Consider the following 27,893-nt stretch of genomic DNA (forward strand, 5'->3'; position numbering starts at 1 on the left):
TGACGAAGTATCACACTCTTCATTCTTCTTCAATCTGTTTTGAAATTTGCACTACCACAAAGACCATCTGGATGGACTATGATTCCATCATATTGCTGAGAGTCACATTCGGAGACCAAGAGCAACACAACAGTGTGCTGCACATGAGTGGATATAATGCACTGGGACAACTGTGCACAGTAAGGAACGCTTGTAAGGCGTCAGGTATTTGCTTGGGGAATGTAATCGAGTTCAGTCATGTTTCATGTGTAGAAAGGAAGATAAAAGTTGTAGCAGAACTATGAAATCCAACATCCAATACTGAACTTCCCCAGGTGATCTACACACACATAAAAAGCACGAAAGGATAAGCTCAGCGGTACTGTTAAGTTTGATGCCCTTTGAGGTTTGACTTGCGCGTCTGTATGCAACCATCAGATACCATCTTGAAGTTACCAGAATGCCCAAAACAACTTTGTTGAACTGTTCTACTCTAAACTGAAATACTTTTCCTTAAAACATTTTTTTTGCGACATGCTGTGTAGCTAATTATAAAATAAAGAAAAGAAGCTGATAAAATTTTCTCATCTCAAACGTACTGATAAGTACACAAATCTTAGTGCTTTCAAGAGAGGTGACCCCCAGTATTCAGTGTCCAGAAGCATACATAATGCTGCAGAATCCTATAGCAAGAAAATTTCTTTTAGTTGACAGATGGCTATGTCTGGTTACAAAGTCACTACCAAGTAAGGCGCATATCCTAACCTGCAATTACATGAAGCTGCACGTGCTTCATAGGCTATAACTCCGCCAATAACTGCTACATATTTCCCACCTCTAGCACGAGTGCGGAATCAATATACAGCATGGAAACAGCAGTTTTGTTGCTTTAGCTTCTTTACTATGCTGTTTAGGCAAGAGACGAGTTGAAATATTTGCATGGGCAGTTCTCGATTGAAGTAACGTAAAAAACATCCGCACTCCTTTCTGCTGAAGCGACTGGTGGACCACTTTTGCATGTCGCATCTCGTATGACTTGCTAAGGGTCCAGATTGACACACGCACTTCGTCAAAACTTCACACAAAACACTCTTCGCTTTTGCTATAAGCTCCGGCCACAGGCAGTAAGTGTCCCGTCACCGTTCACATCGCAAAAGAAGGCAGCGCTCGCAGGCGGTCAGTTTGAGCTGACAGCGACAGGCGTTGCAGGCACACCGCCGACTAAGTTTCCAAGGAAGCCACACTGTAGAAGGGCGCCGTCTTGTAATCGAAACACACCACAGAAACAATGGCCACTGTCGCTGCTTATGAGCCAGGCATTTTTGCAACGAATTTAGCAGTGCAATAGGCCGAAAGGTTCGACTCATCAAACGACGGCACCGCACTGCTGACCTCATTATCATTGTCGACCAGACATCCATAGCACATATGCCCCGACGGATCGCTTAATTGGGAGCTGCTACTACTCTTGGATGAGAGCGCGCCCACCGGCAGCACACACCGGTAATCCTTCTTCTTTTGCGATTCCAGCACAGTAACAGCGGCGCGCAAGACCGCCCAGCAGCAGCACGAGAAAACAAGCGAAGCTCACGGCGGTGATCTTAGAAACCATGCAGCATGTCGGATAGGCTTTGGATTTGACGAGCTAGACCATGCCCACTCACGCACGCACGCACGCACGAATGTACCGACACGCATATTAATGCGTCCATGCGTCACAAATTTCTCAAGTTTTTAATGCTAATATGTGCACAAGAACTTAATTATTTTTGTAACGAAAGTTTCATTTGGTTTTAGTTCTTTGCTATCGCACTGCCCAAAAGCATAGAGCCCGAAAGAGACGACCTGGAGGAATGCCTGGAGGCGATGCCTTTCTAAACGGGCCGAAGGAAGCCGGAACTGGCCGAAGCGCTAGCCAACGAACGCAGCGTCTGGGGAGGGACAGCATGGCGGTCAGCGTTACTACGTTTTTCGTGGTCCTTTGTGGTGCCGAGGGCATGAACCATCGCTGGCATGAGCATTTGTCACTCTTCCGATATGTGATGTGCCGACAGCAGTGAAATTCGCTGGTGCGATGTACGAAAACGTGGTAAGGTGCTGAGTAAACCTGTGTTTACAGCGTGCGTCAGCGGGCTCGACGGATAGCGCGTCGTCCTTTGCGCGCCTTCACTGGAAACGCTATGCTGACGGTGGGGCTCATTTCCTCCATGGCGGAGCAGCTGGTGGGAGACCACTACCCGGGTGACATCTCGCATCTTGGGGGTAAGTTAATTTTCTTCGAACCTGTTCATTATTTCAAAGCCTTTGCGCACAACTGGCCACGTCAACACAGCTAGTACAGAGACGCGAAGACGCAGTGCCTATCGCGGCAGCACGCAGCGCTGAAAGGTTGTTTGCTGGCGGCACACGGGCATGAATGCGCGTGTAGTGTCAGTGGTCACACGGTCATGGTCAGTATGCCATGCAAATATGCACAGCTGATCCGATCGTGGGGTGCACGATATCGGCGCCGTACTGCCGCCGTACTGCCATTCATCTCTCGCCGAGAATGGAATATGTGCCCACCAATAGATCTTCGGCCCGGGCTTTACATTCTCGCCGCATGTTACGCTGTAATTGAAGTAACAGCGCTCGAGCAGTTTAACTACGTAGACTGCGATTCAGCTGTATGCGTTAGGATTGAGCTTCCTCCTCTTTCACTTGTATTTCACTTGTACTTTTATAAATTGTGTATTTAAGGTACGAAGCTCCATATGATCCAGCTGCGTTCGTACTTATAGCCGAGCCAGTGTAGTCGAGCCTTGAATAGCTGAACGGTGAGATAAAACAAATTGCTCTGAAGTTTTTCGCCTCTATTTTGGCATTCGCTTTTTCATACTTTGGCTCGGAGCTGAAATGGTACAAACAACTGCAAAATGCACACAGGTGCCCTAGCTCCATTTGCCCTAAATCCCGAAGTTGCAGTGAAATTTAAGGGTAATTGAGCCTTTAATATGTACGAAGAATAAACTTGATTGTTTCATGATTATAACCAATGGCGCAAATAAATCTGACTTTGACTTAAATATGCTGAGGTACCTCTCCAATACCTTATTTGATGTTAAAGGAAAAAGTGTGGTTTTTCTGCAATTGGCACTATTAATTCATCCTACCTGTGAGAATGTGAAATCAGTGCTAATCATGCCAGATTTCAAATTGAGGGACGCATGCAGAATTTGAAGCAAACCAGCCTTCTACTGAAAATATCGTTCTGCTGTGGGTCTGTTCTTTTGAATGGTGGCATGTATTGTAGAAACGATGCTGGATATCGATATGCAAGTGATGTCTCGTCTGAGGCTAGCTTGTGAATGACTGCCGTGGTTATGAATTTCTTGTTGCCTGGCCCACTTCGAAATGTGGTTAAACAGTTGTGTTCCATTCTGCGACCGGCTCCTTTTTGTGCCTTGCACTTTGCCTTACATGCTTGATTCTAGTCCATTTTTTGCACTGTGCTGCTGTTAAATGTGTCTTTTTACCTTGCAGCAATCTCCACATAGCTTTACCAGCAATGCCTCTTCCAAGCTGTCCAGTATAGCTGTGCCAGCCTTTCACTTGGTGCTAGGATGCCCAGCAAGCAAGCAGGCTTTTGAGGTAAACACTGAAGACATCTTCCGACACAAGTAGCTTTTATTTTCCTAGTCCACTGCTACTTGTGTGACCCCTCGTTATGTTGATTTTGGCAAGTTAGGTTGCCTATTAAGGGCTCTCTTTTGTTTTTCACCTGCTGCTGTGGCCTGCTGCATTGGTGTTCGGCTACTGAGCCCAAAGACGCGGGATTGAATTGTGGTGGCTTCGTTTCGACAAGGCGAAATGCATATTTGCTCGTGTGTTATGCAATGTCAGTGCATGTTAAAGAATCTTTGGTGGTCGAAATTTATGCACAGCCCTCCTCTATGAATGGAGCTATTGTTCAACTTTGAGGCATTAAAGGGACACTGATGGCAAGCTGAAGTTGACCTGTGATGATGAAGTTCCGCATCCTAACCACAAAGACGACACTTTTTCTGAAAGTGGTGCTTTATAAGCCAGAGAAAGCAAAACATACAATTTTCATCAGCACCGGCTGATTTCGGAAGCAAATTGCGATGCGCTGACTCCGTTTTTTTTGGAACAGATTGCAGAGGCTAGGCTGAACTGCTATTCACCTCAGAACGGTTATCATGGAGTCCTTTGTGTAGACTTCATGAGTTCAAATCGAGTGGCGGGAAAATTTTTTAATGTAATTTTTGCGCCAATCATTGTGTTGATGGCCTTTGCGCTGCTGTTAAAAACCGGGATAGCAGTATGGTATCCCATAAAACTAGGTTCAGGACTTGCAGGAAGTGGTTTATCACATTCCGCTAGCTTGTGCAAGAAACTACTTCAGGGATATGTGCAGGTGTCTTTAATGTGTTCCTGAGTGAGCACTAACTCGTTAGGGGGAAGGCAGCTTCTAATCTGGCACTACAGTGTCAATGTCGTGAGTGTAAATCATAAGATGACCCATCAGTGTGTACGCCTGATTTCTGTGACACTTCAGTGGTGTATAGAAGTGGTAAACAAATCTCTAAGGTATTTGATGCATATCTCCAAGGCAACGGCTGTATGAGTAGCGAAGCCATTAGTCAATCTTCAACGGAAAGAATTTTCTCTTTTAGATGACGTGCTTGTATATCAGTGACAGTTATTTGTTGTCCTGCCTTTCGCTGGTGTGGGTCATGTGTGACGCATCTTCATGCGAGCCTTCTTTTCCTTTACAAAAAATTCAATTGATAGTCGAACCTGTTTTCTTCTCTTTTCCTGTGTTGCATCTTTTGGCTGGTTTTAAATCTGTAACTGAGCTTAGACCGTGATAATTACAGCCGGTAAACAGGGCTACTGAATGTGAGCTTGGCATACATGCGCATTGTATGTGTGAAAGTGCAGTTTACAATATTCAGAAATGGTTGATAGCCTTACAAGAATCTAAAATTTTGTTGAAATTCCTATTTGTTCTCTGTTCAAGTGTCGAGAGTTTTTCCGCTTCATCGTGTGATTAGAGCCACTTTGGTACTTAAGCTGAAATCTTTTCTTTAGCCTGCATGTTTCTCACTTTTGGGGCAGAAACGTGGAGGCTAATGAAGAGAGTTCAGCTTAAAAGAGTATAGACACCTAATCTTGGTGGCATGTTTTCTTCTCTATAATGATGCGGAAGACACTATTATGCATGAATCACCATCTGGTATTCGCGTGAGACCGCTAAATAATTTATAATCAACTTTTTCTGCCATCCTGTTTCGGTGAACAATTTGACTATGGCTATGACATCAAAGAGAGGTTATAGGTCACATGAGGCGTGGAAAAGTGCACTTATAATTGCTGCTTCATCATTTTAATTCGCTACAGCGTACGCCAGCATTCCTTAAGAGCCAGAAGTACCAATTGGATTGCAGTTTTTCATGCCTCACATGACCAATAACCTCGCTTTGACGTCACAGCCATCATTCAGCTGTTGAAACCGAAACAAATACAGCAGGAGAAAGAAATTTGATTATAAATTATTTAGCGGTCATAGGAGGATGCCATGTGGTAATCCGTGTATAATACTTTATGCCTTATTACAAAGAAAAAAACACGTGCCAAACGATAAGGACAGCAAAGTGAGCTATGGAAAGAAAAATGATAAGTCTAACATTAAGAGACCGAAAGGGGGCGAGTGGGTGAGGGAACAAACGCGGGTTAATGACATGCTACTTGAAATTAAGAGGAAGAAATGGGCCTGGGCGGGGCTTGTAATGGGAAGGCAACATAACCGCTGGTCCTTAAGGGTAACGGAGTGGATTCCAAGAGAAGGCAAGCACAGCAGGGGGCGGCAGAAAGTTAGATGGGCGGATGAGATTAAGAAGTTCGCGGGGATATGGTGGCCACACCTAGCAAAGGACAGGGTTAATGTGGAGACATGGGTGAGTCCTTTGCCCTGCAGTGGGCCTAGTCAGGCTGATGATGGTATGTGTCGCACCTGCTGCTTCGTGCTATCAGCTGGCCCATGCTTGGCCGACCAGACTAGCCAAATTTGTGATGTGGGTTTTCTATTGCACCTGCATTTGTGTATACAGAGGACTTGAATGGTAGCAGGCGATGCTGTGCATGTGTTCACGTCACAGCACACATGACCCACACTGAAAGCTTCTCTGCCTTTAGTAAGACAGCTGCATCAGTCTGGGGCATAACGTATCCCAGTGCTAGAGTATGAGTAAATTGCTCTGGAATTTTAATCTGGTATCAGGTAGCATAGCGCAAAAGAAGGCTAGCGCGGCTGCCTAATATTCTCTTGGGTAGCTGTGTTGGATTTTCAGTGCCTGTTAGTGTAATCCGTGAAAGTTCAGTGTAACCCATTCGTTTCGATGTAAATTAGGAAGTCCTTAGAGCCCTGTACTTTTTAATGATAATAACAAGGTAATGCAGTAATTCAATTGTACCTGTTCTCTTTCAACACAGTGAAGTGCTGCTGGGTCGAGATCACAGTTTTACTTTGTAGGTGTGCTCAGGCTGTCATCATCATCAGCAGCAGCAGCAGCAGCCTGACTACACCCACTGCAGGGCAAAGGACTCTCCCATGTCTAACCCTTTCCTTTGCCACTTGCGGCCACTGTATCCTCACAAACTTCTTAATCTCATCCACCCACCATTTTTTCCTGTGTGTGTGTCTTTTCGCCATTCTGAAATTCTGTCATACAAATGGATTGATGCATGTAGTGTCAGGTGCGTAATGTGATACCACCAGCTCACCCCAAGCTGTGCTCAGATTTGCCTCATTGCTGCTGGAGCAATAAGGCAGGCTTGAGGCTGAGTGGTGCAAAAACATGATTTTTCAAGAATGTCTTTGTGGAAATTGCAATTAATCATGTGAATTTGCTTTCATTTTAGGAGCTGCACACAAGCTGTGCGCCTTTCCATGCTGATCATGCTGGCCAGGTACGCTTATGGTTACATTACTAGGTTGTTTTCATAATGGCAGTTGTGGATTTCTGTGTGGTTGTAAAACATAAATTGTATAAATATTTGGCCTGCCACAAACATATAGTGGTGCATTCAAGGCCAGTGTTACAAAGGGATGTTTTGATTGCTGCAAGAACTTGAAGGCCCCTGTGTGGTCACTGTGGAAGGCCCCCTCCCTACTTAGGAATTGCTATTTGGGTTACTCAGTCAATTGGCAGAGGAATAGTGTATAGAGATAAGGGATGGAAGAAGGCTTCCAACTAAAGAAAAAAATCCAGCAAGCAGTCATAGAAGCAGACGTACAAAAATGGCAAGGCTTTCTCTAATTTATATAGAATCTTTTTCACTTAGACTTCTTATTGCATACAACGGCTGATGCTTGGCTTACACACATATTTTCTTTAGGTATGCAGTAGGTCTCACATTCTTGTATGATATGTTCACGGTGCCAAAAATGATGGTGGTGTTAGAAAACTCGGAATATAGAGGAATTTTATTGCTGACCTTATGGAGAACTATGGTATTTAAGGCAGACAGCTGGGCTAGTTGGTGTTTAGATTGAGAGGACATAGTAGTAGCGCTTAAAAAACAAGGACGACAGGGTAGAGAAAGACAGCACAGGCGCTAGACATCAACTGTGCTGTCTTTCTCTACCCTGTCGTCCTTGTTTTTTAAGCGCTACTACTATGTCCTCTCAATCAGAACTATGGTAGCTGTGCAGTCGTTATAAATATCTTCCAATATTTTCACATAACACTCTTCTACACCCTGATTCCACAATGCCTGCATGACAGCTGTGGTTCCACCGAGTCAATTGCTGTCTGGTAGTCAATTAAGGCTATATATAGGGGCTGGTTGTATTCTGCCCATTTCTCTATCACCTGATTGATTGCATGAATGTGGTCTCTTGTTGAGTATCCTTTACGAAAGCCTGCCTGATCATTTGGTTGATTGAATTCGAAGGTTGTCCTGACTCTATTAGTGATTACCTTAGTAAATACCTTGTAGACAATGGATAGTAAGCTGATCGGTCTGTAAATCTTCAAGTCCTTGACATCTTCTTTCTTATGAATTAAAATAATGTTCGCATTCTTCCAAGCTCCTGATATGCTCGTGGTCACGAGGCAAGCGTGTACAGGGTGGCTAGTTTCTCTAGCACAATCTCTCCTCCGTCCTTCAACAAATCTGCTGTTATCTGATCCTCACCAGCTGCTTTACCCCTTTGCATTGCTCCTGAGGCTTTCTTTACTTCCTCCCTCGTTACTGGCGGGATGTCCCATTGCTATGCTCTACTGCCTCTCTCCGTAACGTTCTGGTTACATTCACTACTGTAGAGATTTGTGCAGAACTCTTCGGCTACTTTAACTATCTTATCCATATTGCTTATGACATTGCCCCCTTTGTCTTTTAGCGCATACATCTGGTTTTTACCTGTGATTAGTTTTCTCTTCACTGATTTTAGGCTACCTCCATGCTTTAGAGCATGCTAGGTTTTTCCATGCTTTAGAGCATGCTAGGTTTTCTCCATGTTAAACTTTCTTATGTTGGCTACCTTGCACTTATAAATAACTTCGATAGCTCTCCTAGTTCTATTCTATCTCTGAAGTTAGACGTCCTCATGCTTAGGCGTTTCTTCATCAGACCTTTCGTCTCCTGAGATACCTTGCAGGTATCCTCTCGAATGATCTGACCACCTACTTCTGCAGCACGCTCCAATGAATTTAAATATGTATTTAAAGACAACAGTTGAGGTGGGAGATTGAACTTTGAGATTTGCACTTCAACTCGGGAGTTATGCCACTGCTACACAGAATACTTGATCGCCGTAGAGATATTTCATCATCTCGCACCAAGCTGCTGTGGCGCCACTGTCACAGTTGATAATTTTGCTGGGAAGCTGTTGTAGCGCTCACACAGTTTTGAAAAGGTGGTATTCATTGTTTTTGTGCTATTGGCAACAGTGATAATATGCTTGCTGCAGTGTTTTGTGGCTAGCCTTCTTTTTTTTTTAGTCAAATAAGTTGTAAATTTCATGTTGGGTATTCTTTCAGCGATTAAATTGCTTTGATTTTATTGCTTAGTGTATAGTTGCGAGTGCTCCATGTCTGAGTGCAAATTTCTACCACTGAAAAGCCTTCAAAATCTTAATAGATGTCCACACTGTTCTAGGGACTCAGTGGCTATTGGAAATGCCCATTTAGCTGTATTCAAGTGCCACTGAGTTAATAGCCATTTGAAAGCCTTCAAAATGCCTGTGTGACACGGTTATTAGATTTTGTGCAGGTTTGATGCTGAGCAGTCTGCGTGCTTGAGTCGGGTTTTCCAGTGTCTGTATTTCAAACCTGAAACTTTTCGAAATCATCGTTAGTTCATTAATGGAAGAAGTACTTGTGCCCTTTTCTGGAATTTCCAGAAAACAGATTAACTGAATTTTTTTGCATATACTCCTACCTTTTTGCAGGTGCTGCATAGTGAGAACCTGTATCAAGACGCCAACCTGCTGGACTTGGAGAAACTGAAGAAATTGTTTAGCCACTGTGTGGCACCCATCATGAGGGATGTGGCATTAATAAAGCCAGTTAAGGTGACCTTATCTATGTCCTTTTGCAAGCATGCTACACACATGAGAGCCATCCCACGAAGTACCGTTTCTGCAAAGCTTGTTATCTCACAACATGCATGCTGAATGAGGCAGTGACAGACAGATGAGGAGGCCTTAATGCAGTACATTAGCGTACCGTGTTGAGCAGTGATGTAGGAGCCTTGCAGCCATGCAAGGTATTATCGGCATCATGATAGTAACTCAATTAGACACTGTCTAGTGCTCTGTGAGCCAGACTCGCCTCTTGAACATTCTGGGACTCACCCTTGGCTCTCGGACATTCTGGAAGCCTCACCCGGCTTGCGCATATTACGCGAGGATGTCTCCTGCTGTACGAGCCTTACGCGGCTTGCGCAATTATGTGAGAGATGTCTCGCGTTTGCGAGCTTGCTCAGCTTGCGCAAATTATGTGAAATATGTCTCGTGTTCTGCGACCTCGTTCAATCGTAGCATTTTGCGTGGCAATAAACACGCAAAGATAGGCACGCAGAATTCACGCTCAATATTTTCAATAGGGTACTTGGGCTTTAAACTTTGAAGTTGGATCAGAAACTTCTTTTTTGATATTAGGCAAGTTTTTGATTTTGTTCTTTAACCGTTTCAGCCGTCTTTTTAACCTGAGTGTTTTACGTGACATCCACGGGTTTCTACGCTTCTTTTTCTTCGTGATTCGCGGCACAAACAAGTTATTACAATCGGTTACAATGTTTTTAAAACGGACCCAAAGCTCATTTACGTCGCATGTGCCCTTTGCAAATTCATCAAAATGAAACGCAAGCATGTCAATAGTTGAAGCGTCATCTGCCCGAGTGAAGTCAGGGAAGAATAAACGTCCTATTAAGGCGAAAGCCTGTAATGCCTCATCGTTGTAAGCAGCAGTTGTCGACAGAAAATGTCGCGCTTTTCAATTGGTCGAAACGGCCGTGACGTCACAGTGCGCGATTTTCAAAAGGGGCCAATTGTAGTTTGCCTAGTAACCATGCAACCAATTGAAGGGATTGTATAGTGATGCTCCAAGTAAGTGGGACTGAGCTTAGTTAACTGCTTAATTACCCAATTAGCCTAACTAACTTTTCTAGTCAGGCCATATAAATAAAGAAAACGCAGTAGGAAATTGGTCGAGCTCGGGATTCGAACCCCGGTCTCCGGCGTGCGAGACGAGCATGCTATCCACTCGGCCATGCCAGCTCGATGGTTTGGTATGAACAAAGGCGCGTTTAGTGAATACGGTGTCTTCGCTCACTGCATTCCACCTCCCTTCCCTTCCGGAGAGATTTAGGTGTCCAGCGAGATATGAGAGACAGATTCATTTACTTTCGTCAAAAACGAATTTACCGACGAGCGAGGCGTAGAACCGAATGGGCAATGGCGTTCTATAGACTCCCTGGCAGCGTTGCAAGATGGTGTCGCGTTCCACTCTTAGAGGCGAAGCTTAACATCTTAACCACACATCATTGACCACACTTTAGGTAAAAAAAGTGCCCCCTGAATTTTGACGGGTGTTCACCGAGATATGTGAGACAGTCACTGCGTAATTTCCTTTCCTCAAATAAAATTTTCATTTCCTTCATTACGGGCGCTCTTTGTCTTCTTTCACTCCCACTTCCTCCCTTCCTCTACGGTGCGGTTCAGGTGTCCACCGTGATGACAGAGAATTACTGCGCCATTTCCTTTCCTCAAAAAGCGTTGCGTTCAAAGGGCAAGGCATCGCGCCGAACGGGTGGTGGCGTTCCGTGGACTCCCTGGCAGCGCTACAACACGCTGTCGCGTTCCACTCCTAAAGGCGAAGCTTAAGCGTCATTAATTAGCAGTTAATTAGTATTCAGGCAGTAATCAGTAATTAGTGATTTGTCATCAATTAGTAATTAGTACTCAATTATATGTGACGCCACCAGTGCCACAGAAGCAGCGAAAGTGGTTCGGAAGACGCTTTCGCCTCTACCCACTTTAGACAGCCAAAGTGCCCCCTGAATTTTTTCTTTTCAATAGTGGAGTATTGCTGAGGGTTAGTACCGCCGCATGGTTTTCCGAAATTCCTGAAAAGACATCGCAGTCGGTCTGAGCATTGATGGATCCACTGACAAAAAACAACTCCAAAATTGACTTAGAGGATCCCTGAATTCTGGTATAGTATTTAACTATTTGCAACAAGTCATATAAAAATGCAATGTTCAGCATTGCTTCACCAGCAAGATCGTCTTTTATGAGCGAGAAAGTCGACTAATCTATATTGCGCAAATAAAATCCGCTGATAGGATTATTAATTCATTCGTAGTAATATTTTCATGCAAGTACTTCTCCAGCTCCTCGAGCACTGAAACAGGTGAGTTAGGTTGTCTGTATATTGGTCCTAGACGGTATCTAAAACAATTATAATAAGCTTTACAAAAAATACCTTCAACATTGTGTATATCCGGCATTCGCAGGTCATTTAGTGATGACTTGAAAAGAATACAGACACCTCCGCCTCTACCGTCTCGATCTTTCCTATATGCGCTGTAGCCAGAAGGAACGAACTCACTGTCATATATGAAGTCATTTAGCCAAGCATCTGTCAGTACTGCGAAAGCAGGATTATGCGAAAGGATAAGGGCCTCTAACTTCGGGACCTTGTTTATTACGGTGATACAATTGATAGTTATCAATTTTATTGACCGGGCGTTAGGGTTCAGATGTTCGTCAGACATTATCTTACTTAGCTGAAATTGTGAATTTTTCGTTTCGTCCCAACCGAAGAGGTCGCCATTTATACTCAACTTATCATAAACCATGAGAAAAGCCAACAGCCACAGAAACCAAGGGGCACAGGGGATTTTTTTAAATTTTATTTATTTATTTTGTGGTGTTGATCAAATTACTGAATATGTTATCGCTTAAAGCTAATTAATTAGAAAGGCAGAAGAAAAAATCACATTCCGCCGGTGGGATCCGAACCCACGATCTCCGAATTACGCGTCCGGTGATCTAGCGCTGAGCTACAGCGACGGCTGTCAAACCTTCTGCTTTCGGGGGTATTTATGTTTACAAATAACCTAACCTTGGGAGAGTTCACCAGCGCCACCCACGTTCTTAAGCGGCGGACATAGCACGTCCTGAGTTACCGCTGATGTGACGTAGAACGTCATCGAACGGCAAGGGTGGAAGCTGTGTGAGAACCCTCTTATGCTTCCTAAGGCATCAAAGTAAAAACCAGTTTTACTTTTGCGCCATTTCCTCTCTCTTCTGCACAGCTTTTCCACAAATTTTGCCTTATGTCGCGAATCCGCTTCGGAAAGTCTTCGGAAAAAGATATATTAGAGTTTTTTAGCTTATGGGCTGTTCTGAAAAAGGACATTTTTTTCTCGGTAATCGAGAATTTTCAAAAAAACAGGACGTGACTTACTTCCTTCTTTTTTCCCTATCCTATGACATCTTTCAATGCCAGCTACCTGCTTGCCGAAATATTTCGTAAAGATGTCTTCTTGCATTGTTTTTAACAGTTCTTGATTTGATTCAACAGTTGGCTTATCTAGACCATAAATGACTAAGTTGTTTCTGCACCCTCTGTTTTCCAAGTCATCAGTACGATCCCGAAGCGCTGACACCTGCGATTCAAGCTTCGACACTGCAGATTCCACAATCTCCACTTTCATGCCAAGGGCATTCAACCTTTTTACCTGCTGATCGATGCCATCAATACGCTCAGTTATTTTGATGAGTTTATTTTACATTTCCTTCTGTGTGCACTGTATGCCCTCAACAGTCGAACTGATTTTCTTTTGGCCTTCCAACAGTTCAGACAGCCTTTCCTTCCTTTCCTTTTCAGATGGCCCAGGATTGGATTCAATTTCACCACAAGATAACAGATCGTTGGTGGGCGGCAAAACCCAATTCAAAAACCTTTTAACACACAGTGGGCAAGGCAGCAGCACTGGGAAACGGTAATCGCTTCGGTAACAATATGCTGGCAAGTAGTTACTAACCTGGACAGCGAAACAGAGCGGCTTTCTCAGCATGTTGCCGTCAGTGCTGCAGCCGGGCCCACTGGAGAAGAACTGGAGTTGTGGATCCTTTATAGCTGGCGAAAGAACCACGTGAGCTGTTGTAATCGTTGTTGGTATCAGGATGCAGGCCTACGGGCAGGTGGTGATATTGCTCATAGGCGGTGTTGCTGTGACGACCGCAGTGATGTAGTGCGCACGTGCAGCCGGCGATGAACCGTCATGCGCATCGTTGAGCAATGAAAGAAATACCTGGACAGCGAAACAGAGCGGATTTCTTAGCATGTTGCGTCAGTGCTGCGTCTGGGCCCACTGGTGAAGAACTGGATTTGTGCATCCTTTACAGCTGGCGAAAGAACCACGTTAGCTGTTGCAATCGTTGTTGGTATCAGGATGCAGGCGTCCGGGCAGGTGGTGATATTGCTCATAGCCGGTGTTGCTGTGTTGTCCCCAGGGGTGTAAAGCGCACGTGCCGCCGGCGAGGAACCGTCGTGCGCAGCGTTGAGCATCCCAAGAAATACCTGGACAGAGAAACAGAGCGGATCTCTTAGCATGTTGCCATCAGCTGCCAAATACGTAGACTCCCTTCCTCATCGCACCCCTTACCAATGCTCATTAGTGGTACAAAATATCTTGCTAGGTTTTAAGCTCGGCAGGAATAAAATAACCCTCCTGCATTGCTGCCCCTCTTTCCCATGCGCTTTTCTTTGCTCAGGAAATGTGTCTGCTATTAATTAGTTGCACTTGTCCTTCCCTTAACACGATACGCAAAATTATAACACAAATATGAAGTAAGGAAAATAATTACTGCCTGATCATAATTTCGCTTACTTAATCAATCATCTAAGCACACCGATTACGAAAATGGCGAATCTGTTCCCGTTCTGCTTGGCCACACTGGAACAAACGAAGTATCCGCTGTAAGAGTACTAGACGATTAGCGACTCGGTGAATGCACGGTCTTCTTCGAAAGGGTATAGGTCAAAGGCTTTTTGTTTGAGCAACATAAAGGAGCCATCATGGCGCCAATAAATACCTCAGGGCGTTGAAAATCCGGGAGGATTCTTCTCGCGGTAGAGGAGCTTGATGTTTATGGAGTTTTTTTGGATGCTTCGCTTTACTGAGTATACAAGTAATATTCATTCCACAACAACTTAAAGCTGTGGCCGTTAGACTTTTGATGGTAGCTGTATTTCTCCACACTGGAGCATTACAAACAAAAGTAAAGTAATTGCATACCATTACACCTATGTCATAACTTTTGTTTAACGACCTGGACTAGTTGTTGGCAATACTCAATGGAAACTGAACAAATTCGAAACATAAGGTAAACTTTTAAGCCGGGTAGCACAATCTGGCGGGCTAGTTGGTGGGAATCCATACGATTTCAGCAGCGCGAACACGGTTAGGAAAACAGCGCTCTGTCCTGTCTGTCTTCTGTGCTTTCCTAACCGTGTTCGCGCTGCTGAAATCGTATTTTAAGCCGGGGACTGCCACTTTTTTCCATTCATGTAAGCAATTAGTGTCATTACAATTACCTTATCTTTAGGAGAATTAATTAAGAAATCATATTTCGGAAGAAAGTATTCATAGGATTGTTTAGCCTTACAGATGCCGTCGACCTGCTAGCATTATTATTTTTCGGGGCTAAAATGTTTGTGAAAATTTCAGGGTTACAAGATTGTTATTTCCGCTGTAGGATAGTGTTCTTTTATGCTTTATTTGAATAATTGCATTTTTACTCATATCACTTACCTGAGGAAAAAGAACGTGTCAACGCTGTTGAAGGCTGCTGCTGCAAACATGGATGGCCAGTACTGGGAGGCAATGAGGACATTCAGGTAACGTGCTGCAAAAAAACAACGCCTTTTTAATTCTCAGTGTTTGAGAGCGCATTTACACCCTCGTTGCAGCTTACAGCGGATCATTCAAGAAAAGAGTGTGATGACTTTTATATCACAAACTGCACACGAGACACATCCAGTTTTCGAGGACTTGACCCAAATAAGCCCTACACATTGGTCGAATGCCTGAAGATGAGTTGTTTACCCAGCCACTTGCGGTGTTCAGATTCAACCCACAGGGGGGCTAACAACATTTCTCGCTTCGATATGATACAGAAAGCAAGGTTGCAGAGTGTCCGAAACGATTGGCTGCACAGATTGTAGGCAGACGTAAGCCTCCATACAGCGTTCACAGGACACGCCTCCTAATTTACTCGGCATGAAAATTTTGGATGACACAGGCGCCTAAGTAGGTCGGTATGTATTAGAGAGAGAGAAAGACGGACAAACTCGTGGTAGATTCTTGGAACCGTTACGGCATACCTTGGCACTATGAGAGGTGGCTCACTGTCATTCAGACTAAGGTCCAATCGCACTCACATCCACTCACTGACACTCACACTCATGTTCATTCGACTCGCAACCACACGCTCGCAATCTCAGCAATGTCCACTCACACTCTCAACCACTCACTCACACTCTGTCCACTAACACTCACTTCCAGTTACTCACGCTCATGTCCACTCTCTGGCACATATCCACTCATTCACACTCACATCCACTCACTCACGTTCATGTTCGCTCGCTGTGAAGCTTCCAGTGCATGTTTGTGTGTGGACGGCGTCCTAGAGTTTTCTTTCTTTTTGTGTTCTCACGACAGACGAGGCGATAGATCTGCTACCCCGGTCAGCGATGCATGCCCCCCCCCCCCCCCCCCCCCAGCATAGCCTGGCCTGCAAAGATGTAGTAATGGTCGATGAGCTTTGTCTCGCTCTTTGGCCAATTTTCAGAGTTTCGTATCCCGCAGGCAGTGGTTGCTTATCACGCGTCTTCCACGGCCCGTAGCGCTGTTCCGCACGTGTGCTGCCGCGCGTGCTGCTCACAGGATGAGCGCCTGTTTAGCCTCAGCTAAGATGCGTTAACACGCTTTTGAACGGCGCCTAAGTAACAATAATGAGTTCGCATTGGCGATGGCCTTGGGCGGTGGCTGAGTACCAGTAATCAGCTATCCTTGACAGTGATGGATTCCCAAGTCTGCACGAACACATTTAGCGTGTGGGTGGTGAATACTTATTGCGGCGTGAGAAATTGAGTGTTTTTGAAAGGACCGGCTGCGTCCTTTCACACACTCCAACCCAGCGGCGGGTCGGGTTTCGAACCCGGGACCATCGCTTCGGAGGTCCCGGGCTCGAACCCCTGGCCAGGACGAGTTTTTCTTTAACTACGACGTTTCTGAGAAAGCTGTATAGCTTTCCTTTGTAACCCTGTGGCTGCGCTTGGGCGGATGTCAATGAGAAATTACTCCCTTGTTACAAATCTGTTCCACCTTTCGGGTTTCCCCTAAGCATTTAACCTCACGCTACATAGCGCCGATAAGCTGGTGGTTGTTTAAGCATCAAGCATTGCAACTCTACATATATGGGCTCGAGCACTGTAGAAGGCGCAACGAAGGACATTCGTCCTTCCACAAGTGGCAGTGCAAAATTCGATCAAAGGGTCGGGCACAATCCGTAGCAACTTAATGGCAAGCGAAGGGGCTGCACCATGCTAACGCTTAAGAACTCGCAAGGCGAAAAGGAAGGAAAGCCTGCCTTTCCCGGCCCAGCGGAATCCTATGCTTCGGTCTTCCAAAGACATCGACATGGTACCTAAACTTCAAGCGCCCTCTGCAGGGAATATTTACTCCCTCAACCGCATTGAAAAAGTAACGCGGATGCAGTCGTCTCAGAACACACGCGGCAAACTTCTCGATCGCGTCTACCCACCACTCCCATCACTCATGACCACTCACACACACACACACTCACGTATATTCATCCCCACTCAACCACTCCATCCACTCTCCATCACTCAGTCACACCCATGTCCACTCGAACACTCACTCGCACTCAAGTTCTCTCGCACTCACTTGCACTCACACACACGTCCACTCACACACACCAAGGCTTGAGTGTGGGAGAGGTTATATGAGTGCACTCATTGCTGAGTGCGGCGACGTGTGCGGTGCGGTTACAGCTGTCGCCGAGATTATAAATTTAATTGCAGTAGAACGCTTTCGTGGGCTAGTTGGTCGCGTATTTCGTGTCTAACAGCGCGAACACAGACAAGCGCAAGAGGCGACTAAAAGTACAAACCACTCCCTATCACTTGAATGTTTATTTCCGTGCCACCAAGTATATATACATAGATGACACCGCTATGGAAAGATGCACTACAGGCACAAAAAAAGAAAAACGGAACATCAGCAACAGAAACGCTCCGGAACTCATTAGAGATTGTCAGCCCCCGAGAAGTGACAGCTCTTTTTGCAAGAGTTTTAACGAAAGGGTGCTGACAGAAGAAGTCCCCTGCTTGAATATCCTATATGCCTCGATTATTTCCCTTGTAATGCGGTCTCGTTTTTAAGCGATCAGTGTTGTTTCAGGATACAGCAGCGCGCATTGTTTTTTCTACGTTTTTGCCATTCACAATCCTGACATTGAATTCCGAGGTTTAGTGAAAGTACTTTCGATACTTTATAGTCGTGTTTTTTTTTTGCTGTTTCACTTATAAAGCTCCCAGTCTGCTTTACGTAGTGGCCACTGCCGGGCAGATGATTCTTCTAAACAATCCCCTTATCACAAGGGATGGAGAGCTGCTGGCGCTTCTCTGTACAATTAGCCACCTTGCCATTTTTTTCATTCACATCGCGGCACAAACCATCCAGACGATCAGGAGTAGCGAACACAACATGAACACCCCCTTTGTTACCAGCGTTTTTCAGGGAGTGTAAATTCCATGGAGATACGGAACCACAGCGACACGTTTGCGACTCCTGTCTGGTTCGAGGTCATGTCGTGTGCTGGGCTTGACATGCTCTTCTTTAGGGCCGACTAGGCCACATACGTAAGAAGTGGATAACCAGCTGAAAGCAGCCTTTCTACCTGTTTCATGAAGCTGGAGTGCAGTCTGTGAGCAGATTTCGTTAATAAACATTTTAGCTTTTTAAGAAGGCGTTTACACTTGCTCTCCCTGTACCTGCAATCAACGTTCACATGGTGGAAGTCTTTCATTTTCCTGCAAGAAAAATTGTATATGATTAGGCTCCAGTAAAGCCCCCATACTTAGTGACATTTATCTTGAAAAATGTGACCGTTTTCTCAATGACTGCATGAGCACAACTAAGGCTGCAAAAACATTCATATTTGTTAATGACTAACTTTTTTTTTCAGTGCACTGAAATGCAAACGGAAGGTGAGGTGTGCAGTATTCTGTAGATTTTTTCTGACGGTCTCTCCCCTCTTGAGGTCACCTACGATACCCCAGTTCAAAACCTCACCAAGTTTCTAGACCGTGGTCTGTACGTGGCATGACACTCATGCCATGTACAGCCCAGGTACTCCCGCACATGTTTGGTGAGCCTTCGAACCTCGAGGTAACAAGCCTCTTCTCCCGGATGGGTCGTGAGATCGTAAAAAAAGCTCATTAACAACATCTCGCTGTCAATGAATGCACCCCAGCTTTCTACAACTATCCACTTGAGCTTCACACGTCAGTGGACGATTTGGCCCGAAAGAAGAGCGTGTCAAGCCCAGCCGCCCGCGGTGGTCTGGAATCAGACAGGAGTCGCTAACGGGTCGCTTGATTCCATATCTACACGCTATTTCATACTTCCTCAAAAAAGTTAGGAAAAATGTAGGCGTCGATGTACTACACGCTGCGGAACCCGTTTTGGAAAAGCTGCGGGGGCCGTTTTGGTAAACCGCAAAGAAGTTTTTCATGTCGTCTACAGAAAAATCGTATTTTACTCTCTCACATTTGGTGGAAACTGATTACCATCTTTCTGCTTTTAAGCCTGAAAACGTGTGTATCCTGGACTGAGCTTTCAAAGTCCATTTCTTAGATCCGATTGAGACCCCTACGCTACCGACACATAGTGAAAATTGTAGAGGGTCACTGCGCTTCTCTATAACATTTTTTTTTCGGTAAAGATTTTCACTATTAAGCACTTTCAGTTTTTCCGCTGTGAATTTCAGTTTGCCAGAAACGGCCTGTGCAAAGTGGTCACCTGTTCGCCGAGGCCTAGAAGAGGTTTTCAAACATAATCCTGAATAATAATTATTTCACAATAATTATTTCGTTGATGAACTTCAGTCTGTCATTTTAAGCTTGCATTCCCGCTTCCCTCGTGCGACCAACTTATTATCCGGCGACTTAAGTTTGCGTGATATAGAGTGGAATAATTTCATTGCTAAATCCAGACTATCAAAAAAAAAATTCGCTGTGGCTTAGCTTGGTTAAGCCCGGTAATTGCGAAAGCAATATCCGTACCTACGCCATGGTACAGCTGGTAGTTTAGCTGGTGGTGGTGCTTGTGGTTAGACTTGTGATGATGCATCGGTTATACAATCCAATCCAATCCCATCCATTCCATTCCATTCCAATCCAATCCAATCCACTCCAATCCAATCCAATCCTATCCAATTCTATCCAATCCTATCCAATCCAATCCAATCTAATCCAATCCAATCCAGTTCAGTCTAATCCAATCTAATCCAATCCAATCTAGTCCAGTCCAGTCCAATCCAGTGTAATCCCATCTAATGCAATCAAGGTCAAATGAAGGTCAATGGTGGTCACCGGCCGCGGCACGGCAAAGGCGTGAAAGTGCAAGTAGTATTGCTTTCGCAATAAAACTTTCTCAACCATGATCTCACGTTCAACTTCACTCAGATGGTCACTGTTCCAACTCGCGGTTCTAACATTCTGGATTTGATTCTCGTCTCTAATCCCGAGTTAATTAAGTCGGTTCAAAGCATAAAGGGGGTAAGCGATCGTAGCACTCTCTTATTCGACCTCTCCATTACGTTACAACATCGCCAACGTGAAACTAAGTACATCATGGACTACAACAAAGCCAATTTTAACGAGATAAGTACAGAACAAGATGTCTTTCTTCAACAATTAAGTCCCCTCGCTAATTATAGAACAGTTGAATAAAATTGGTCCTTATTCAAGCACAATATACTGTCTCTCATCGACAGGTTCGTTCCCCTTGTGCGCCTTAGAGGGGATGCCAGCAAGCCTTGTTTTTTTAATTCGTTGCGAAAACTAGCCAGAACAAAAAAGCATACTTTTCGTGAACCTAAGCAAGCGGATTCTCCCAGAAGTGGTCTTCCTACTTTGAAGAGCTACGTGAATACACGGGCTAAATGAAGCGCTCCAAACGAAAGTTCCTCCACCAAGACCTTCTAACTATTCTACACGACAAACCTCAAAAATTTTGGAGCATATCAACCCCGAAACGCTGTCCGCCACACATGACATTGACCAATTTTGATGGCTTGCATGTACCAGGTAACCAGTGCACTGAAGTCAAGAATTCGTATTTCGCTTCTGTGTTCACTTATGAACCCACTTCCGACGTACCCTTCCAACCTTGTTTTAACTTCTCCGAAATGAAGCCGGTCACAATCACATCTGAAGGCATATCGAAACTAACAGATAACCTTAAGATCTGTAGCAGTCCAGGCTCCGACAATATATCGCCTACAATTCTAAAAGGCACCAAACTGATTTCCAGTTTGGTTTTACGGATAGTTTTCAATCAGTCTACCGCCACAACATCAATTCCAAGTGACTGGAAAAATAGCACCGTAACCCTTCTACACAAATCTGGCAGCTGTTCAGACCCTTCGAATTACCGCCCTATTTCTTTGACGTGCATCTCTTGGAAACTGCCAGAGCATGTACTGTATTCAACCATTGCATCACACCTTGGCGCCAGTTCTTTTTTCTTTCCGAATCAGCATGGTTTCCATGGAGGCCTTTCGTCGGAAACAAAGCTATTCCAATTCACAACAGACCTTCACCTTAATCTTGACTCCAGCTTTCAAACTGACATCATTTATCTGAACTTTTCGAAAGAATTTGACTGCGAACCCCATCGTCGCCTCATGGGCAAGCTTTGGAGCTTCCATCTTGACCCGCTGGTTTGATCGTGGATCCACTGTTTCCTTTCTAACCGTTCGCAACGCACTGTAAAAGACAACCACCATTCTTGAGCCACAAACGTCATTTCTGGTGTTCCTCAAGGTTGTGTGCTCGGCCCTCTTCTTTTTTTGGTATTTATTAACGACCTTCCTTGCAACATATCATCGTCAATTCGCCTATTCGCTGATGACTGCATTCTTTATCGATGCATATCATCAAACAACGATCAAGTCCTCCAAAATGGCCTCAACGAAATTACCCACTGGTGCACCCTGTGGCTGATGACATTAAACGTTTCAAAATGCAAACACATGAGAGTATCACGTAAACTCAATATCTTAAATTATCAGTATTCATTAAGGTCAATCCCCCTAACACAAGTCGGCTCCTACATATAGCTAGGAATAACAATCACTAGCAAACTTTCATGGTCCGAGCACATCTTAAACATAGTAGCGTAAAGTTCGAGATCGCTAAACAGAAGGTACCTAGCCGTGGCCCCTCCATTCATCAGCAAAATCGCTTACGAAACATTCATTCGTACTAAACTAGGTTATGCCTCACCCATTTGGAATCCGCACCAGTCACACCTAATTGAAGCATTAGAATCAGTACAAAGTCGCGCAGCCCGATTTATTACTTCATGTTATGGCCGCAGGACCAGTGTTTCTGGCATAAAATCATCGCTTGACATACAGCCACTGTCTCTTCGCCGTACAATTGCCCCATTCCACTTTTTCCACAAGATATACTACAGTTTTCCTCAATTGCACTGCACACGTCTACTCCCTCCCAATAGAACATCCCTTCGCCTTTTTGACAGTCTGAGCCTACAGCGTTTACATGGTTCCACCAATGCCTTTCAAAAATCCTTCCTGCCATCCGCCGTTGAACAGTGGAATGAGTGGCCTGAGGCAGTTGTAACTCAGCGCGATCCAAATAAATTCAAAACCCTGCTTCTATCTTATCTTTTTCCTTAGCGCACTTACACTGTAATGCCCGACACTTTTGAGCACCACCTCTGCACGTGTTACAACATTATTGAACCCTTGTCTGCAAATCAGTGTTCCCGTTTTCCTCCTTTTGATATAGCGTGATGGCCGCAGTGTACCTGCGATTGTTCTCTTTTTCATTTTGTATTGCTCTTTTAACAATTGTTTTGCCTTCTTCATTGTTATATTCCACATGTTCATATCGCTTGTGATTTCGTTTTCTTCCTCCCCACTTATGTAATGCCCCGCCTAGGGGTCCTTAAGAAAAAACAAATGATGATGATGATGAACGGCAATAGCGCAAAGCACTACTGGTACCTCATTTTAATCTGACCTTTTTGTCCAAGATCGTACTCCAGTTCATGCGAAAGAAAACACTTGCCTCCTAAATCTACATTTCCTTGAGACCAGTCTCCATCCTCGAAGTCACTCTCGCGGTGTAGCAGTGGTTGTAACTGATTAATCCCAGATGAACGAAAAAAGTGCAACACCTTCTCATCAGTTACCTTGGTCCGCAGTCCTGCAGCAACCGAATTTTGACCAATCACGCGCATAACCATACAAACAGAGCCCAGATATGCAAAGTAAAGAAAACATCCGTGACGTGCTTACACGCGTTGTCAGACACCAAAACCGAGGAATGGCCGAAAACGATATGGCCTATGCTGCAGTGTCGCAGGCCGTCAAGAAACTGCAGACGGTAGCGGTCAGTGTCGGACCGGTCGGCAGCAATGAGCAGGTGGCACGTGTTTAACACCGCAGAGAACGCTGTCAAAGTCTGAACCAAATAACCTGGAAAGCGCGTGAAAATCTCTCTTAACGCAAAGACTGGGGCGACGCTACTGCCACTGGTGCGAGGCAAGCCTGAATTGGACAGTAATCATTTCGCCAACTTGAGCGAGGCCTTCCCATAATGACGAATTTTAGGGATAACAAAATGACAGAATTTGCACCGCTTGATCTTATATCGATATGAAAAGAGCGATGCACGCGGCATTTCTGGACACACAGCGTCAGACGCTCCGCTCTGTGTGTGTTTAATTTTTATTGTATGGTAATTTCATTTTGTAGATTGGGAAACAGAGTGTCCTTTTTTGTATGGGTTTTGCCCATTATTTCCGGCACCCTTATAGTCAGCGACTGAAGCAAAACGCATCTAACAGGAAGCTGACATATCTTTGCGCACCAAAGAAGAGCACGCAAGGAATTTGTTCAGAAATCTCCGACAGTACGTCTGGAGAGTAACTTGCCGATTTTGCAAGACTGTACTCATGCCTGGAATGCTGTGCTTGTTGCGTCATTACTTCCATTTTGAAGCAAAAAGCTTCACTATGCGCGTCAGAGCCGAGCTCCGCGTGAGCCGAACTGGTGAGTTATGCGCATGCGCGAAACCGAGAGACATCACGCGCAGCGAAAGTGGTCGCTCCCCGCCGCTTCCGCAGCCGTCGCCGCAGCATACCCCGTCGCCTGACAATTACGCGCAGCCGCGCGCTACTGCGCATGTGCGTCGCCTCCTCGCTGGCGCTTCAAATTCGCGCTTCGCCTCCTCGCCCATCGTTTGACCTTTCGTTGCAGCCGCGTCGCAGCCGGCAACCCTCCTCTCTGCATTCCGGCGGGTAGCTTTAATCGCGCCGATTTCCGTCTCTTCCTCCGCCTCCGTACAGGCAGTGTGTGGACGGTTGTCACACCAATAACTGAAGCTTTTCGCTTGTGTATCCAGGCTTAACCAGAGCTAAGTCACTGCCTAATTTTTTTCTGAAATTGCAGGGATAAACAAAGAGCAGACTGCGTCGGCAGTGTTGAGATATACTTTTTCGATTGATCGCAAACAAAAAGTATCTGAGAAGCTGACCGCGTAACCCAGTCAAAAAATATAGCCCCGGTGCTCTTCCTAGCGCGCGCCGTGAGCTGTGGCAGCAAGCGATTCCCACAGTCACCTTCTCCGAACTATTTACCTGATAACCTAAGGGCAGACTCAGTATTCTAAATACGCTGTGCAAATGCAGCATTCATTCTTCTTTGCGGCAACATTTATTCACCAGACCTGCGTTAAAAAACCTGTTTATAGTCTCCTTACTAAATACGAAACCCTGCAAAAAGTTATGAGCCGGAACTATAAAAGAGACAGTATAAAAATCCAAAATACAGTTTACTCGAAACTGGATGAACGTTACCATCTGAAGTAAACAATCAGATGCCTAAACATGTTTCCCTCGATGAAAAATTGTTTGTCATTCAGGTTTTATGCCAACAGGGATAAGTACGCAACTCAGAGCTCTATTTTAGCGTTTCTACAGTGTGCACGAAAAAGCGCAGAGCCGCAAGTACAGCCTGTTTTCGGTAAAGAAACCTCAATGCAACTTTTAGCAAGAAAAAACAAAAAAGGTGTGAGCTACGCCCCACAGCAGCGAATGTAAGCAGCCGTTGGATAGTAGATCCGCTTCGAACTTGGCCGGCTGTCAATCCAGTTCGCTGCCGGCCTACGTCATCAGCGCACGTGTTTCTGGTCCGATGGGCAAAACATGCACCGTACCGAGTAGCCTCTCAGAGGGAGAAGAAATGCTGCAGGGCGTCGCGAATCGGTGAACAGAGGCGGCGGGGTAACACTCGACACCGGTAAAACCGGTTCAGAACCGAAAGTGGATGATGGTTTAGTTTAGTTTATGGGGTTTAACGTCCCAAAGCGACTAAGGCTATGAGAGACGCCGTAGTGGAGGGCTCCGGAAATTTCGACCACCTGGGGTTTTTTAACGTGCTCTGACATCACACAGTACACGGGCCTCTAGAATTTCTCCTCCAAAGAAATTCTAGCCGCCGCGGCCGCGATCGAACCCGCGTCTTTTGGGTCAGCAGCCGAGCACCATAACCGCTGAGCCACCGCGGCGGCTGAAAGTGGATGATTTTGCCCATCGAGCGTCGTCTTCTCCGCAGTACGCGGTTGCTTGGACACAACGTGATGGCGCTCTACCAATGTAGTCGCCAGCGACGTTTTGAAAACAGACGCGCAACTCTGTTACCTTTGGTAGCATATACAGTAACTCTACTGTACAGTGTCGCCCTGTGGTGGCGGCTGCGTCGACGGGCGCTTGCCGGCTCCTCCGTTGGGTGTCGCCGGCTTTTCAATGTTGTTGTCATTGAAAACTCACCGGGGCGGCCAAGATGGCGGCTCTTCTTATTGGCCGCTACTTTCTTTTTCTCGCCCCCCTTCGGGGCGGCCATCTTGTGCTTGCGGAATTTCGCCGCACACTCCCGCGAGTTTGTGGCGTGTGCACCGCCACAAACCGAGCACCGCGGCACGCCCTCGTGAGGGGCCCGCACCCCCCCCCCCCCCCCCCTGAAGAGGGGCTTGTTGCCCACAGAGACCGCACGTGTCCGGCTGCGTGTTCGGACAAGCGTCCACTCGGTGGCCAACGGCCCCACACAGGCCGCAGGCCCGGATCGTCCGGTAGTAGTTTTGAACAGGGATGAGCATGTTCTCATAGTGAACAAAGCTCGGTTTCTCCCTCCAGGCGAAGGTAATCCGAGCTTTGTTAGAGGTGCCGAATTTCCGAACCTCGGCGGTGGTGTCTGCCCTCCACTGCACCTCCTGCCGAAGCGATGCAGTAGTGTCCGAATTGCTGACGGTGATGACGCCGTGGCAGACATCGCCTTCGTCTTGTCGAAGGTATCCGTGCAGTGGAATCTCCCCATGCTCGGTGTTAATAGAGATGTCCCCGAGGAGCCGGTCAGCCGCCGCTGGGTTCGGGGTGTAAATTACAATGAGGTTTTGTTCACGGGATGGGAGAATCGTACAGACCTTGCTACCTCGGGCCCGACGTAGGCCGAAATGGCGGCGCCGTAGCGATTCTTGGAAAAGGCTTGGTGCAGCGAGATATATTTGCGTGGCTTGAGCACGACCACGAAGTCGTCATGGCCCGCTCTTGGGAGTAGGCGAGGCTTACAGTTGGGATGGGCCCTGCCTTTGCTTCCTGCAGCGCGCGAGGCAGGAGGCTGCATCTTGCCAGCCGGTGTGCCGGAGGCCGGGGCAGCGATGGACGCCGCCAGTCTGGCTTGAGCGAGCGATCGGCGCGCGACCGCTTCGTTGAGGGATAGGTTCTGATATTTCAGGAAAGCTGCGGAGTTGTCGCCTTCTGACGTTGAAACTGTCGTCCAGATCATGCCATAGGGGTCGTAACCCTTCACGAATGATGCAGGGGCAGCCATGTTATCTCGGGAGGCCGTCGGCGTGGAACGTCGACGCCGTTAGGCCAAACTGCGTCGCCCGGGTGGCCGGGTGTAATTCGGCCTTAAAATGTGCAAAATTGGGCCCACCTGGCGAAATTTGATATCCAAGTGGTCCAGATTGCTTGCTGCGTCGAAAGACGTCGATCTTGTAGAGGTGAAGAGGACTGAGCCGTGGCTCCAGCCGAGAAACAACGGAGGCAACACGCCGCACGTCTTAGTGGGGCGCGCGCTCGGGTGTCCCCCCGAGCACGAAGCAACGCTAGCAGGAGCGAAGGCTCTGATGTCGCTTCAAAAGAAAGCGAAGATGTGAGACAGCACGGAAAGTGCTTGAGGCTGGCGAAAGGAATTACCGGTAAGGCGACCGCAAGGAGCAAGCGGAACTGGCATCGGCAGCAGATCAGGTGCGTTTGCCGACACCTCCCGAGCATAGGGAGCTCACGTTCCAAAGGAAGGAACTTTGTATCGTCAAGGGACAACGTGGTGAACCTGGCTGTGCCATCGGGATATTGGTGAGCTCGGATACGCCTAAAACGAATGTGCTGAAAGAGCGGTTCAGCCGAGTGCAAGTAACACCCTCAGATGTCACAATGGAGGGGACAGCGCCGCCTGACCTGGAGGATCTTGGGCAGACTTTCGGGAAAAAGATTCCCAGCGAGGTCGCGGCTGGCCGAGCAGCGAGGTGTGGAATGCCTTCAAGATGTTGGAAAAAGAAAGACCGAGCTCGAAGGGGCGGTCAGAGTATAGGAGAGCTAGCGGACGCCTGAAGTGAACAGGCTGGACGGTTTTGTCAGCCGAGTTAGGAAGCACTGCTCGGACGCGTCGGCTATACAGACGCAGACAAAAGGCGCCAAAGCTTCGCATGTGACGCTCGAGCGATCTCTCGAGCCAAGTGCTGCACAGTCGAAGTAGGCGGGGGAAAATTAGCGCGGAAAGTTCCGCACCAAGAGGTACGGTGAAGTCCCACTCAGTACCGTAGTAAAGGAGGACGCGAGGCCGGCACTGATTATCTTAGCCGGTACCTAGACGATCACGAGCTATGAAGGCTCCTCTCCCTATAGTACTCATTTTTTTCTTTCTCTATATTTTGGGGACGATTGTTTAATGCTTGGAATGCTTAGCAACGCAAGGTGTGCGTATGGTATGT

At 46.2% G+C, this 27,893-nt stretch overlaps 1 protein-coding gene and 1 pseudogene across 1 annotated transcript; one reads left to right on the plus strand and one right to left on the minus strand.

Moving 5' to 3' along the window:
- Nucleotides 1-1,388: 1,388 nt before the first annotated feature.
- On the plus strand, nucleotides 1,389-19,626 carry LOC149361269 (uncharacterized). Its single transcript, XM_089568039.1, has 4 exons — nucleotides 1,389-3,609; nucleotides 6,904-6,951; nucleotides 9,437-9,581; nucleotides 19,577-19,626. The coding sequence occupies exons 1-4, from the start codon at nucleotides 3,481-3,483 to the stop codon at nucleotides 19,624-19,626; spliced, it is 372 nt and encodes a 123-aa protein (XP_089424165.1). The 5' UTR covers nucleotides 1,389-3,480.
- Nucleotides 19,627-25,565: 5,939 nt separating this feature from the next.
- Nucleotides 25,566-26,728, minus strand: LOC149361270 (uncharacterized; annotated as a pseudogene).
- Nucleotides 26,729-27,893: the final 1,165 nt, after the last annotated feature.

The sequence above is a fragment of the Amblyomma mixtum genome, chromosome 2 (assembly GCF_055824585.1).
Source record: "Amblyomma mixtum isolate Tamu chromosome 2, ASM5582458v1, whole genome shotgun sequence".
Classification (NCBI taxonomy): Eukaryota; Metazoa; Arthropoda; class Arachnida; order Ixodida; family Ixodidae; genus Amblyomma; species Amblyomma mixtum.